At 46.4% G+C, this 15,437-nt stretch overlaps 1 protein-coding gene across 1 annotated transcript in view; it reads left to right on the top strand.

Moving 5' to 3' along the window:
• The window catches only part of grin1b (glutamate receptor, ionotropic, N-methyl D-aspartate 1b), a gene marked incomplete at both ends in the record, with an annotated part of 290,208 nt that overhangs the window by 192,796 nt on the left and 81,975 nt on the right, over nucleotides 1-15,437 (top strand). The window contains one exon of the mRNA XM_084308084.1: nucleotides 1,478-1,605. Coding sequence (XP_084164210.1) covers nucleotides 1,478-1,605 — 128 coding nt within the window. The remainder of the gene's footprint in view (nucleotides 1-1,477; nucleotides 1,606-15,437) is intronic.

Raw genomic sequence — 15,437 nt, 5'->3', positions numbered from 1 at the left:
GGTATGCAAATTGTATGCCTATGTTCATTTTATGCTATTTGCTGTGAAGCACTTTAGTTGCAATCCATGTATGAAAGGTGCTATATAAATAAAGTTATTATTATTATTATATTATTATTATTATTATTATTATTATTATTATTATTATTATTATTATTATTATTATTATTATTATTATTATTATTATTATTATTATTATTATTATTATTATTATTATTATTATTATTATTATATATTATTATTATTATATTATTTATTATTTTTTTTGATCCACTTTTTCTCCCATTTTCTATATTTTCTCCCATCCCAATTTTGTATCATCCAATTCAACCCTCCCCTGTCACGAACGCTGTTTCTTGCCTCCCACAAGCCGGCTGCAATGTGGACTAAGTCATACATAGCACAAGTCCCCTCCGGTACTTGAGGTAACAGCAGTTGCATCTTTTCACCTGCACAGCTCGATCTCTCAGTGGCGAGGAGTAACGCGTGGGAGGCTCACGCTGCCCCTGACACTTCATGATTCTACTGCGCAGGCGCACCAACCGACCTGTAGGAGTCGCTGTCCACAACGCCCGATCCCCACCCATCAGTTTCCCACCCCCTAATACGGCCAATGTGTATTAGTATGAACAACCAGCTAAACTGAAAGCAATGTGGAGCGCTGGGCTCGAACAGGCAAGCCCAGCGTCTCCGTCACACGTAGCCGCCCTATTATTATTATTATATTATTATTATTATTATTATTATTATTATTATTATTATTATTATTATTATTATTATTATTATTATTATTATTATTATTATTATTATTATTATTATTATTATTATTATTATTATTATTATTATTATTATTATTATTATTATTATTATTATTATTATTATTATTATTATTATTATTATTATTATTATTATTATTATTATTATTATTATTATTATTATTATTATTATTATTATTATTATTATTATTATGTTTTATTACTGTTCCAGATATTTACCTGATGCTGATATGAAAGGGGCATTCATCTTAGGTTGCCAGGCAACAAGGATGCTTTTGTAATTCCACTTCCCATGATGAAATTGTCATTAGACATTCTATTATAGTTAGCTAATACTGTAGGTTAAAATGTTAACCATAGCACCGGCAACTATTTCTTTGTATGTCTGTCTGTCTATCTAACTATTTGTCTGTTTGATTATCTTTCTATTTGTCTGTCTGGCTGTCTGTCTTTGTGTGCATGTGAGTGAGTGAGTGAGTGAGTGAGTGAGTGAGTGAGTGAGTGAGTGAGTGAGTGAGTGAGTGAGTGAGTGAGTGAGTGAGTGTGTGTATGTGTGTGTCTGTCTGTCTGTCTGTCTGTCTGTCTGTCTGTCTGTCTGTCTGTCTGTCTGTCTGTCTGTCTGTCTGTCTGTCTGTCTGTCTGTCTGTCTGTCTGTCTGTCTGTCTGTCTGACTATCTGTCTGTGTGTGTGTGTGTGTGCAGGCCAGCCCATAGTTCCTCAGTGTTGCTATGGTTTCTGCATTGACCTGCTCATCAAGCTCGCCATGAACATGAACTTTACCTATGAAGTTCACCTGGTGGCTGATGGGAAGTTTGGCACACAGGAGCGCGTGAGTTCCCTGACTCTCACATGTATCACTGACTCTCACATGTATCACTGACTCTCACATGTATCACTGACTCTCACATGTATCACTGACTCTCACATCTATCACTGACTCTCACATGTATCACTGACTCTCACATCTATCACTGACTCTCACATCTATCACTGACTCTCACATCTATCACTGACTCTCACATCTATCACTGACTCTAGAGCCATATGAAATCCGCGTTCACGGAATCGTGGACGGAATCACGGAATTTACCAATAAAAATGGAATCAACTGCAAAACATGGAATATTACAGAATTTGGCCTAATCTGGACTGAAATTCCGTTTTTGGGTGGAACGTTTGTTGCAAAGCAAACATGACCGGGGAGGCGGGGACCGCTGCGTGTTACACACAACACAGCCGTGTCCAAGCGTCTCGCTGCTTCGGTGTTAACGCCATCAAGAAGCTAAGAAATTCCGCAATAAGCCCTCAATTCAGAGCAGAGCAGTATCCTAATGACTTTTATGCCTCCGGCGATAAGGTGTTTTGCAAATTCTGTCAACGTTCCGTGGACTGAACCCGCAAAAACACGTGCGACACTATTCAAGTTCAAGTTCAAGTTCAAGTTTCTTTAATAGTTGTCATACAGAAGTACAGAATACTTTCATACAAAATGCTTCTTACTGTTACGCTCCAGAGACTGTGCTAGACAAGATAGTATCAAATAACATAGTATAGCATGTAAATTAGAAGTGATTAAATGGCTATGTAACGTTATAGGACTATAGATGGAAATAATAGCTTCTAGCTAAATCTAGTGCACCCATCTATTTGTTTAATGCAAACGATTGTCAGTACACACTGTCCTTTATAAACGAAATAAACTTAAATACCTATGTAACGTTACAGTACATAGGACTATATATGGAAATGATAGCTTCTAGCTAAATCTAGTGCACCCATCCATTTGTTTAATGCAAATGATTGTCAGTACATGAATGCATGAATGAATGAAAACTTTATTTAACAGATTGCAGAATGGGTACAATACAGTACGGCTCAATACACACAATTGTTAAGGGGATGCAGACCAGAGAGAGACGTTTGTCTTGTTTACATCAGGGTCCCCCATTTTCAATTCTTTTTTTTTTATATATATTTTTTTAATTATTTTTTAAACAAACACATAAACATAAACATAACAACATAAAATTAGATATACAAGCATTAATTAACAGTGCACATCCTGTGAGGTTTTGTCCGCTCCCCACCCACTCGCTCCGTTCCTTTAAGGTATTTTGTTAATTAATTGCATTCCGCGCCTCACGCTTCTTTCCTGTAAGATGCCGTTTGATTGGTGCTCTCCCAACCACACGCTTCTGGAGCAATGATCAATTTCATCCCGCAGCTGTCACAGCTTGTCATTAAGCGCCCCGTGGCTTTAAATACCCTGATCTCCCTAATATCGGTGTGGGATCGTTTTGTATACTCCCTCTTCATGGACCTCGTTCCTGGGGTGAGACTCGTCATCGCTCTCTATCGTTCCACGGGAGGATGCCGTGTTCTCACCCCATTCCCCTTGGACCCCCTGTTTTGCTGCGTTGCCCGTCGGCAGCGTTCTGGTCGGGAAGATGCCCGTGTTTTTGAATATTCCCTGCATCTGCCTTTCTTTCCCGTTCGCTGTCTGTTGCTCTCCAGGACTCTCGTGAAGTATCCCTTGGAGAACCTGATTCCCCGTACGAAGCTACGCCTCGTTTATCTGCCCGCTTTACGCGTTGCACCTTGGTGAGTTTTTGAAACAGTCTTTTTGGATCACCAGTTTTTTGTGTGTTTGTGAAACACCGAAGAGATCCCGTTTTTGTTATACTGTTCTCACCTATTTTTTGTTGTTGGATTTACTCTTTGGATTACCGTATTGTTTTTTCTCTGGACTCTGCTAACTGTGTGTATCACACCGAAGATCAAGTCACTTGGATATTAATTTGGATCAGTCACCTCTCTGTTATCTGTTGTGCGCTGAGCTAACTGGGATTCTCTCTCTCCCTCCGTGTTCCATCTGGAGTGTATGCTGGGGGGATCTGCAGAGCGGCTCAGACGTCACAAGCAAATTCCTCACCAACACCGTCTGGGAGAATCTGCAGAGTCGCAAGACATTCTTCACATTCCAGATTCCCCGTTTGTTCTGTTCTCCACCTAATTCAATCTTGTGACTCTGTGAATAAACACGCCCTTGTTTTTGGCTCACTCTGAAACAACTCTCTCTGTGCCGTTGCGCTTGGGGTCGGTTACAAACCCTAACACATCCAATGAAATCACCATTTAAATAAATGTATTATACAAGATATACACCTAATACTTGCTATCTAAGACCCTACACACATGCTCTCGCTCGCTCCTCCCCCCCCCCCCCCCCGGGCCCCCCCTTGGATAATCCATCCATTATCCTTCGCTCCTAACCAGGCACTACAATTCATATGCTAGCTTTTATTCTCTCCACCACTTCTAACCACATTGTAATTTTGGATTCAATGAGACCCAAAATTCTTGCTGTAGATATTTCTAGATAAATCACATCGAGATATGTAAGAATCCAGACCTTCCGGCACATTTTTTCCGGCTGATACCATCGTGATGCTATCAGCTTTTTAGCCGCTGTGATACCAGATAAAACCAATATCTTTAGCTGTATAGGGACTGCAACCTCAAAAACATCATTCAACAGTAATACAGAGGGGTGTACAGGTATATTCAGAGTTAAGAGATTTGATAATTGCTAGGTCACTTCTTTCCAGAATATCTTAACTGGTGGGCAATCCCAGTACATGTGCATAAATGTACCCTTCATCTCCATTTGTACATAAGGAGCATCTGGAGTCTTGTTTAAGACCCATTCTGTTCAGTCTTATAGGAGTCAGGTATGTCCTATGAATATAGTTAAGATTGATTTGTTGATGGTCCGGGTTACGTGACGCAAGTCGAACATTTGCCCAGGCTTCTTGCCAATCAAAATGTATTTCCAGGTCTGGTATATCCCTCCTCCAGACTGAGTCTAGGTGGAGGATTTTGTACGAGGACGTTAGTAATTGATGATAAAAATCTGATACAAAACCTCTCGATGTGTTAGGGTTTGTAACCGACCCCAAGCGCAACGGCACAGAGAGAGTTGTTTCAGAGTTAGCCAAAAACAAGGGCGTGTTTATTCTCAGAGTCACAAGATTGAATTAGGTGGAAAACAGAACAAACGGGGAATCTGGCATGTGAAGAATGTTTGCGGCTCTGCAGATTCTCCCAGACGGTGATGGTGAGGAATTTGCTTGTGACGTCTGAGCCGCTCTGCAGATCCCCCCAGCATACACTCCAGGTGGTAACGGAGGGAGAGAGAGAAATCCCAGTTAGCTCAGCGCACAACAGAAACAGAGAGGTGACTGATCCAAACAATTATCCAAGTGACTTGATCTTCGGTGTGATACACACAGTTAGCAGAGTCCAGAGAAAAAACAATACGGTAATCCAAGGTGTAAATCCAACAACAAAAAATAGGTGAGAACAGTATAACAAAAACGGGATCTCTTCGGTGTTTCACAAACACACAAAAAACGAGTGATCCAAAAAGAACTGTTTCCAAAAACTCACCAGAGCGCAACGCGTAAAGCGGGCAGATAAACGAGGCGTAGCTTCGTACGGGGAATCAGGTTCTCCAACAGGGATACTTCACGAGAGTCCTGGGGAGCAACAGACAGCGACCGGAAAGAAAGGCAGATGCAGGGAATATTCAAAACGATCCAACATCGATATTAGGGAGATCAGGGTATATAAAGCCACGGGGCGCTAATGACAAGCTGTGACAGCTGCGGGATGAAATTGATCATTGCTCCAGAAGCGTGTGGTGGGGAGAGCACCAATCAACACGGCATCTTACAGGAAAGAAGCGTGAGGCGGGAAATGCAATTGATTAACAAAAATACCTTAAAGGAACGGAGCGAGTGGGTGGGGAGCGGACAAAACCTCACAGTACCCCCCCCTCCACGGGAGCCACCCGGCGACCAGGCCGACCCGGCTCGCCCGGATGGGCACGATGGAAGTTGGTGATCAGGCCGGGATCCACGATGAGCTGGCGGGAGACCCAGCTCCGTTCCTCCGGACCGTACCCCTCCCAGTCCACCAGGTACTGGAACCCCCGACCCCGCCATCGAACGCCCATCAACCGGCGGACCTGCCACTGGGGGTGACCGTCCACCATCTTGGGAGGAGGTGGATCCGGAGCAGGAGGCATCAGGGGACTGAGAGAGACAGGCTTAACCCGGGATACATGGAAAACGGGGTGAATGTGCATGGACGCAGGAAGCTTAAGACGCACCGCCGCCGGACTGAGTACCTTCAGAACCTCGAAAGGTCCGACGAACCGGGGGTTAAGTTTCTTGGCCGAGGACCGAAGTGGGAGGTCCCTCGCGGAAAGCCACACCCTCTGCCCAGGGTGGTACGTCGGCGCAGGAACCCGGCGCCGGTCAGCCCCACGACAGGCGCGCTCTGATGACCGGAGCAGCACGGTCCTGGCGATCTCCCAGACCCGACGGCACCGGTCGAGGTGGTCCTGTACGGAGGGAACTGCCACCTCCGTCTCCTGTGCAGGGAAAAGAGGGGGTTGGTAGCCCAGGGATATCTCAAAGGGTGAGAGGCCGGTGGCGGAACTGACCATGGAGTTGATGGAGTACTCGACCCAGGGAAGGAAACGGCTCCAAGAAGCTGGTCTCTCGGCAGCCACACACCGAAGAGCAGACTCCACGCTCTGGTTCATCCTCTCCGTTTGTCCGTTAGTCTGGGGATGATAACCAGAGGAAAGACTGACCGTTGCCCCCAATCCCTTGCAAAAAGCCCGCCATACCTGGGAAGTGAACTGGGGCCCCCGGTCCGAGACGACGTCCTGGGGAAAACCATGGAGGAGAAACACGTGGTGTGTCAGGAGGTCCGCCGTCTCGGCCGCCGAGGGAAGTTTGGGAAGGGCCACGAGGTGAACCCCCTTGCTGAACCGATCCACCACGGTCAGATGGCACGTGTTCCCCTGGGAGGAGGGAAGACCTGTGACGAAGTCCAGCGCCACATGTGACCAAGGACGGCTCGGAATGGGAAGCGGCTGTAATAGCCCGGAGGGTGCCTGGTGGGAGGCCTTGCTGCGGGCGCAGACCGCGCAGGCCAGTACGAACTCCTTGACGTCGTTCCTCATGGTGGGCCACCAGAATCGACGAGCCAGGAAGGAGAACGTGCGATGAACGCCCGGGTGGCAGGCGAACCGGCTGGTATGGCCCCACTGGAGGACCCGGGACCGGACCGAGTCGGGGACGAAGAGACGATGAACCGGTACATTGCCTGGAGCGCGATGGAAGCGTAGGGCACGCCTTACCTCCCCCTCGATGCCCAAGGTGACGACTCCTACCACCCTGGCCTCTGGGAGGATGGGAGTCGGGTCCTCAGTGGTTGGAGCCCCCTTGGAGTGTAACCGGGACAGGGAGTCGGCCTTCGTGTTGCGGGAACCAGGGCGAAACGTCAGCGAGAAGTCGAACCGACTGAGGAAGCTGGCCCATCTTGCCTGCCGGCCATTGAGGCGCTTGGAAGCACGGATGTACGTCAGGTTCTTGTGGTCCGTCCAAATGGTAAACGGCTCCTCGGCCCCCTCTAGCCAATGACGCCACTCCTCCAAGGCAGCCACAACTGCCAGCAGCTCCCGATTGCCGATGTCATAGTTCCTCTCGGCAGGGAGGAACCGACGCGAGTAGAAGGCGCACGGATGTACCTTCTGGTCCGTTGCCGACCGCTGGGATAAGATAGCTCCCAGTCCAGTATCCGAGGCGTCCACCTCAACGATGAACTGTCTCTTGGGGTCTGGATGGAGCAAGATCGGGGCGGAAGTGAAACTCTTCTTGAGGGAGCGGAACGCAGCACACGCCGCTGGGGACCAGTCGAACGGCAGGGCGGGAGAGGTCAGTCTGGTAAGCGGTTCCGCCACTTGACTGTAGTTCCGGATGAACCTTCGGTAGAAGTTGGCGAACCCGAGGAAGCTCTGTAACTCCTTCCGAGAGGTGGGTTCAGGCCATTCCTCCACGGCCTGGATCTTGCGAGGATCAGCTCGGGTCAAGCCTTTCTCCACGATGAAGCCCAGGTAATCGACGGAGTCGGAGTGGAATCGGCACTTCTCCGCCTTGACGAAGAGCCGATTGTGGAGGAGGCGCTCCAGCACACGGCGGACATGCTGGATGTGTTCCTCGAGGGTCTTGGAGAAGATGAGGATGTCGTCTAGGTATACTACCACAAACTCCTCCAGCTTGTCACGAAGGACGTCGTTCATGAGCGCCTGGAATACCGCCGGAGCGTTGGTGAGGCCGAACGGCATCACCAGGTACTCGTAGTGGCCCCTGGGAGTCTTGAAGGCGGTCTTCCATTCATCGCCCTCACGGATACGGACTAGATGGTAGGCACTCCGGAGGTCCAGCTTGGTAAAGACGGTAGCCTGGGTGAGGCTCGAATGTGGAGTTCATGAAAGGTAGAGGATACTTGTTCTTAATGGTGATCTCGTTGAGCTGGCGATAGTCGATGCAGGGTCGAAGGTCCCCGTCCTTCTTCCCAACAAAGAAGAAACCGGCCGCCACAGGAGAGGAGGAAGGCCGAATGAGTCCTGCTTCCAAGGACTCAGAGATGTATTGATCCATCGCCGCCTTCTCCGGGACGGTCAGACTGTAGAGGCGGCTGCCGGGAAGGGGAGCCCCTGAGCGGAGGTCGATGGCACAGTCGTTAGGCCGGTGAGGCGGAAGGGCCTGAGCCCTGGACTTACTGAAAACCTCCATGAGGTCGTGGTACTCGGGGGGTCGAGAGGTCCGGAGGCGGCTCACCAACGGATCTCCGGGGCGGGGGACAGGACGCCGCCTGAAGACACTGGGCATGACAGGAGGAGCTCCAGCCCTTGATGGTACCGGAGGACCAGGCGATGTGGGGCTCGTGCAGCGCGAGCCAGGGCCGGCCCAGGACTACTGGGACAAGTGGGGATCTGGTGATAAGGAACTGGAGTCTCTCAACGTGGTTACCAGCAATGGTGAGCAGGACAGGGCAGGTGCGTTGAGTGATGTCAGCCAGGCGGTGTTGGTCCAATGCGAATACCTCCAATGGCCTCACTAGGTCCTCAAGTGGAATGTTGGCCCGGGTAGCAAACTCGAAGTCTAGGAAACTCTCGTCTGCCCCCGAGTCAATGAGTGCCTCCACCGTGGCCCGTTGGTCCGCCCAGGCCAGGGTGACGCTCATCAGATGGCCAGGTGGTGCACGGCTCTGGGAACGAGAAAAATGGCTCACCAGGATCTCCCGGGGTCCCGGCGAGCCTGGTCTTTTGGCCGGGTGGGGCAGTTGGCGATACGGTGTCCCTCCCGACTGCAGTAGAGGCAAAGGCCGGACCTGAACCTCGCCTCCCGTTCAGCTTGGCTCAGATGAGAACGTCCCAGCTGCATGGGTTCCTCCTCGGGTACCGAACGGGAGGGAAAAAAACTACCAGTCGTGTTGGGAGCAGGGCGACCAGCAGTACCGGCACGAGTACGGGGGGTCCGGAGTACCTCTGGAGGTCCCTGTCGGGTTCTCTCACGTCTTCTCTCCTGGAGGCGTCCGTCGATGCGAATGGCGAGGCTGAACAGGTCCTCGAGGGACTCAGGTTCCTCACGGGTCGCGAGCTGGTCCCTGACTGCGTCGTTGAGCCCCCTCATGAAGGTAAGACGAAGTGCTTGGTCGTTCCAACCGCTCTCCGTAGCCGCCAGTCTGAACTCCAGCACGTAGTCGGTAACCCCGGCGCTGCCCTGCCGGAAGGTACCCAACCGGGCTCCAGGGTCCAGACCACGGGCTGGATGGTGGAAAACCCTGCGGAGCTCAGCCACGAAGTCTGGGTAGGAGAAACAGAAGTCTGCCTCCATTGCCCAGGAGGCAGTGACCCACTGGGCTGCCCGGCCTGAGAGCAAGTTAGTCATGTAGGCCACTTGGGCTCCCCTTGAAGTGAAACGACTGGGTTGATGACGAAAAACCAACTCACATTGCATGATGAATGTGGCACAATCCTCGAAGTTACCGTCGAACAGCCGTGGTTCGGAGAGACGGGGCTCCCGAGGTGCGGGATCGGGAGGCGCGGGGCCTGCCAGGGCTGCGGGTGATGCTCCGGCCAAGGCTCCTGAAGGAAGTGGGGTTACAAGCAAGGTGTTAACGGTTTCACTCAGCGTGTGTAAGTGGAGGAGAATACTAGACTGCTGGCTAGCCAGAGCGCCCAGGGACCCCTGAATAGGCAGGACCTGCTCTCGGAGTTCCTGTACAGCAGCCGCAGCCCTGTCTAGCTGTTGGCTGTGTTCCTTGGTTAACTCTATCTGGACTGCCAATGCTGTTCTGACTCTCTCTGTGTCGGCTGGGGTCGTCATGGTTGGATCGTAATGTTAGGGTTTGTAACCGACCCCAAGCGCAACGGCACAGAGAGAGTTGTTTCAGAGTTTATTCTCAGAGTCACAAGATTGAATTAGGTGGAAAACAGAACAAACGGGGAATCTGGCATGTGAAGAATGTTTGCGGCTCTGCAGATTCTCCCAGACGGTGATGGTGAGGAATTTGCTTGTGACGTCTGAGCTGCTCTGCAGATCCCCCCAGCATACACTCCAGGTGGTAACGGAGGGAGAGAGAGAAATCCCAGTTAGCTCAGCGCACAACAGAAACAGAGAGGTGACTGATCCAAACAATTATCCAAGTGACTTGATCTTCGGTGTGATACACACAGTTAGCAGAGTCCAGAGAAAAAACAATACGGTAATCCAAGGTGTAAATCCAACAACAAAAAATAGGTGAGAACAGTATAACAAAAACGGGATCTCTTCGGTGTTTCACAAACACACAAAAAACGAGTGATCCAAAAAGAACTGTTTCCAAAAACTCACCAGAGCGCAACGCGTAAAGCGGGCAGATAAACGAGGCGTAGCTTCGTACGGGGAATCAGGTTCTCCAACAGGGATACTTCACGAGAGTCCTGGGGAGCAACAGACAGCGACCGGAAAGAAAGGCAGATGCAGGGAATATTCAAAACGATCCAACATCGATATTAGGGAGATCAGGGTATATAAAGCCACGGGGCGCTAATGACAAGCTGTGACAGCTGCGGGATGAAATTGATCATTGCTCCAGAAGCGTGTGGTGGGGAGAGCACCAATCAACACAGCATCTTACAGGAAAGAAGCGTGAGGCGGGAAATGCAATTGATTAACAAAAATACCTTAAAGGAACGGAGCGAGTGGGTGGGGAGCGGACAAAACCTCACACGATGTCTCTCTTTCATAGACGAATTTGTGGTATCTGTGGTGTTCAATTGGTATCCTTAATGGGACACCATGAGCCTTCAAACATAACAATAACTGTGCGTAAAAATAATATGTGGAACTGGTGAGATTACATTTTTTGTGTATTTCCTCATAACTACAAAAACCCTGTTTGTTGAAAACATCTCCTAATGTGTGTATGCCCTGCTTTTCCCATCTAGGGAATCTTATAGGTCGTTTTCCAATCAGGAGTGCATTGTTATTGAATAAGGGAGTATGATTATGCCATTTATGTGGGTTAGAAATTTTTTTTTGTGTTTCACGCCATATCCGGATCGCATGAGTAATAATGGGGCCAAATTTCATTTCGCATTGCTTAATTGATAATTTGGTGTATACTATGTCCTGCAGTCTATGTGGTGCTACTATATTTACTTCTAAATTTCTCCAGGATACTAATGCTTAGGGATCAAACCAGGTTGTCAGTGGTCTTAAAGTGTACGCCTTAAAATAGTGGAAAAAATCTGGAAATGATACCTCCGTCGGCTTTGTTTCTCTGTGCGGTGGATCTTTTTATACGTGGTGGTTTGTTATTCCAAATAAATTTGTATGCGGAAGAGTGTAATTTTTTCCAGTAACCATCTGGAGGGGGTAATGGTAGCATTGAACTGAAGAAGTTGATTCTAGGTAGTACGTCCATCTTAACTATTGATATCCGTGCCTGTACTGAGTTTTTAAGTTTTGCCCACCTATCAAGGTCGTCTTTGATTTTGTTTTGGATTTTTGTGTAATTGTGCTTCACCGTTTGTCTTATGGTGGGGAATATTTCCACTCCCAAGCATCTAAAATGTTTTACCATAGGTATCTCTCCTGGGAGGGTTATATCTTTTTTTGCAGGGGTGTTAAGTGGAAGGAAAGCCGACTTCGGCCAATTTATCTTGAATCCCGATAAATCACCAAAGTTCTCAATCAACTTGAGCAGATGAGGCAGTGTGGTGTTGGGGTTTTGCATGAACAGTATTACGTCGTCCGCATATAAACTAATTTTATGTTGTGTGCCCTTGATTACGATTGGTTGTATGGATTGGGATTGTCTTATATATTGTGCTAAAGGTTCTAATGATAGATCGAATAGTCCGGGACAAAGAGGGCAACCCTGTCTAGCTGAGCGTGATACCGGAAATATTCCGGAGGTGATTATACCTGTAGTAATCATGGCCGATGGGTCTTTGTATACTACTTTAATCATATCAATGAAACCTTTACCTAACCCCATCTTCTCTAATACTGCCCATAGATACGACCATTCCAGCCTGTCAAAAGCTTTCATTGCATCCAGGGACAGCATCGCCTTAGGTATGGTGTCGTCCTTGTCGGCATCTAGTACGTGCAGTATTCGTCTTATGTTATCAGTGATCAGGCGGCCTCTTATGAAGCCAGTTTGGTCCGGATGAACTAAAGACGTCATATGCTTTTGTAATCTGATGGCTAATACCTTAGAGTACAGTTTGATATCATTTTCAATTCATAGTGGTACACACTGTCCTTTATAAACGAAATAAACTAAACTAAAGGTGCCTAAATTATGCATTACTAATATATGTCATCACAATATAATAGATATATCTAGGCTACTGACATTGTCATTGTGATAATGTCAGTAGTAGCTAGCTGTATCTATTGTTTACACTTGAAATGTGTATTTTTATTGTGTGTGCATTTTCTTTTGTCACAATATTATTTGAAAAATATTGTGTAAAATTGAACTGTATTTCTGAGTTGCAGCACTTAAAAACATTAAATGGACTGTTATATTTTATTCAATTGTGGACATGTATTCATTCCCACTTATTAGACACTATTTCTGATGGTAAAATGAGCATAAAAAGCTAAATACAAAATTCTGAAATATTAAAACAGAAAAAACGGAATTTGGGAAAAAATATAATGCAATTTGGAAAATAATAAAACGGATTTCATATGGCTCTAACTGACTCTCACATCTATCACTGACTCTCACATGTATCACTGACTCACATCTATCACTGACTCACATCTATCACTGACTCTCACATCTATTACTGACTCACATCTATCACTGACTCACATCTATCACTGACTCTCACATCTATCACTGACTCACATGTATCACTGACTCTCACATGTATCACTGACTCTCACATCTATCACTGACTCTCACATGTATCACTGACTCTCACATCTATCACTGACTCTCACATGTATCACTGACTCTCACATATATCACTGACTCTCACATCTATCACTGACTCTCACATATATCACTGACTCTCACATGTATCACTGACTCACATCTATCACTGACTCTCACATATATCACTGAGACTCACATCTATCACTGACTCACATCTATCACTGACTCTCACATGTATCACTGACTCTCACATGTATCACTGACTCACATCTATCACTGACTCTCACATATATCACTGAGACTCACATCTATCACTGACTCTCACATATATCACTGAGACTCTCACATCTATCACAAAAAAGCCGTATGTGACAACTGCTTATACCTTGTATCTCAGTCAATATTCATCCATTTGAGATGTAAATCATTATATGTTTTTTTTTGTTTTGTTTACTTAGCGTCCACTGACACCCTATCCTAGTATTTCATGGTTATTTATACAGCAGAGTGATGTTCAAGTTCAAGTGACAACATAGTGATGTTCAAGTTCAAGTGACAGCATAGAGCTGTTCAAGTTCAAGTGACAGCATAGAGCTGTTCAAGTTCAAGTGACAGCATAGAGCTGTTCAAGTTCAAGTGACAGCATAGAGCTGTTCAAGTTCAAGTGACAGCATAAAGCTGTTCAAGTTCAAGTGACAGCATAGAGCTGTTCAAGTTCAAGTGACAGCATAGTGATGTTCAAGTTCAAGTGACAGCATAGAGCTGTTCAAGTTCAAGTGACAGCATAGTGCTGTTCAAGTTCAAGTGACAGCATAAAGCTGTTCAAGTTCAAGTGACAGCATAGTGCTGTTCAAGTTCAAGTGACAGCATAGTGATGTTCAAGTTCAAGTGACAGCATAAAGCTGTTCAAGTTCAAGTGACAGCATAGTGCTGTTCAAGTTCAAGTGACAGCATAAAGCTGTTCAAGTTCAAGTGACAGCATAGTGCTGTTCAAGTTCAAGTGACAGCATAGAGCTGTTCAAGTTAAAGTGACAGCATAGAGCTGTTCAAGTTCAAGTGACAGCATAGTGCTGTTCAAGTTCAAGTGACAGCATAGAGCTGTTCAAGTTCAAGTGACAGCATAGAGCTGTTCAAGTTCAAGTGACAGCATAGTGATGTTCAAGTTCAAGTGACAGCATAGAGCTGTTCAAGTTCAAGTGACAGCATAGAGCTGTTCAAGTTCAAGTGACAGCATAGAGCTGTTCAAGTTCAAGTGACAGCATAGAGCTGTTCAAGTTCAAGTTACAGCATAGTGATGTTCAAGTTCAAGTGACAGCATAGTGATGTTCAAGTTCAAGTGACAGCATAAAGCTGTTCAAGTTCAAGTGACAGCATAGAGCTGTTCAAGTTCAAGTGACAGCATAGAGCTGTTCAAGTTCAAGTGACAGCATAGAGATGTTCAAGTTCAAGTGACAGCATAGTGCTGTTCAAGTTAAAGTGACAGCATAGAGCTGTTCAAGTTCAAGTGACAGCATAGAGCTGTTCAAGTTCAAGTGACAGCATAGTGCTGTTCAAGTTCAAGTGACAGCATAGTGATGTTCAAGTTCAAGTGACAGCATAGAGCTGTTCAAGTTCAAGTGACAGCATAGAGCTGTTCAAGTTCAAGTGACAGCATAGAGCTGTTCAAGTTCAAGTGACAGCATAGTGCTGTTCAAGTTCAAGTGACAGCATAGAGATGTTCAAGTTCAAGTGACAGCATAGAGCTGTTCAAGTTCAAGTGACAGCATAGAGCTGTTCAAGTTCAAGTGACAGCATAGTGCTGTTCAAGTTAAAGTGACAGCATAGAGCTGTTCAAGTTCAAGTGACAGCATAGAGCTGTTCAAGTTCAAGTGACAGCATAGTGATGTTCAAGTTCAAGTGACAGCATAGTGATGTTCAAGTTCAAGTGACAGCATAGTGATGTTCAAGTTCAAGTGACAGCATAGAGCTGTTCAAGTTCAAGTGACAGCATAGTGATGTTCAAGTTCAAGTGACAGCATAGAGCTGTTCAAGTTCAAGTGACAGCATAGTGCTGTTCAAGTTCAAGTGACAGCATAGAGCTGTTCAAGTTCAAGTGACAGCATAGAGATGTTCAAGTTCAGACAGTGATTGATATTATATAATCACCCCAGGAGGGGGTGGTGGTGGTGGTTCAGACAGCCCATGAGGTGGTGGTGGTGGTGGTGGTGGTCATAAAACTTAGTTCAGTTAAAGATAAAAAATAAAGGGAGTGTGAGAGAGAGATGATAAGTAAAACAGGCACAAAAGTTAATGTATTCTATTTCTGTTATGTAATACAACAATTGCATTACCAATAAATATAAGGATAGAAAATAAATG

Source organism: Notolepis coatsorum, assembly GCF_963971535.1.
Source record: "Notolepis coatsorum genome assembly, chromosome: 2".
Lineage (NCBI taxonomy): Eukaryota > Metazoa > Chordata > Actinopteri > Aulopiformes > Paralepididae > Notolepis > Notolepis coatsorum.
The sequence above is the reverse complement of the archived record's forward strand: the minus strand, read 5'-3'. Positions and strand labels throughout refer to the sequence as shown.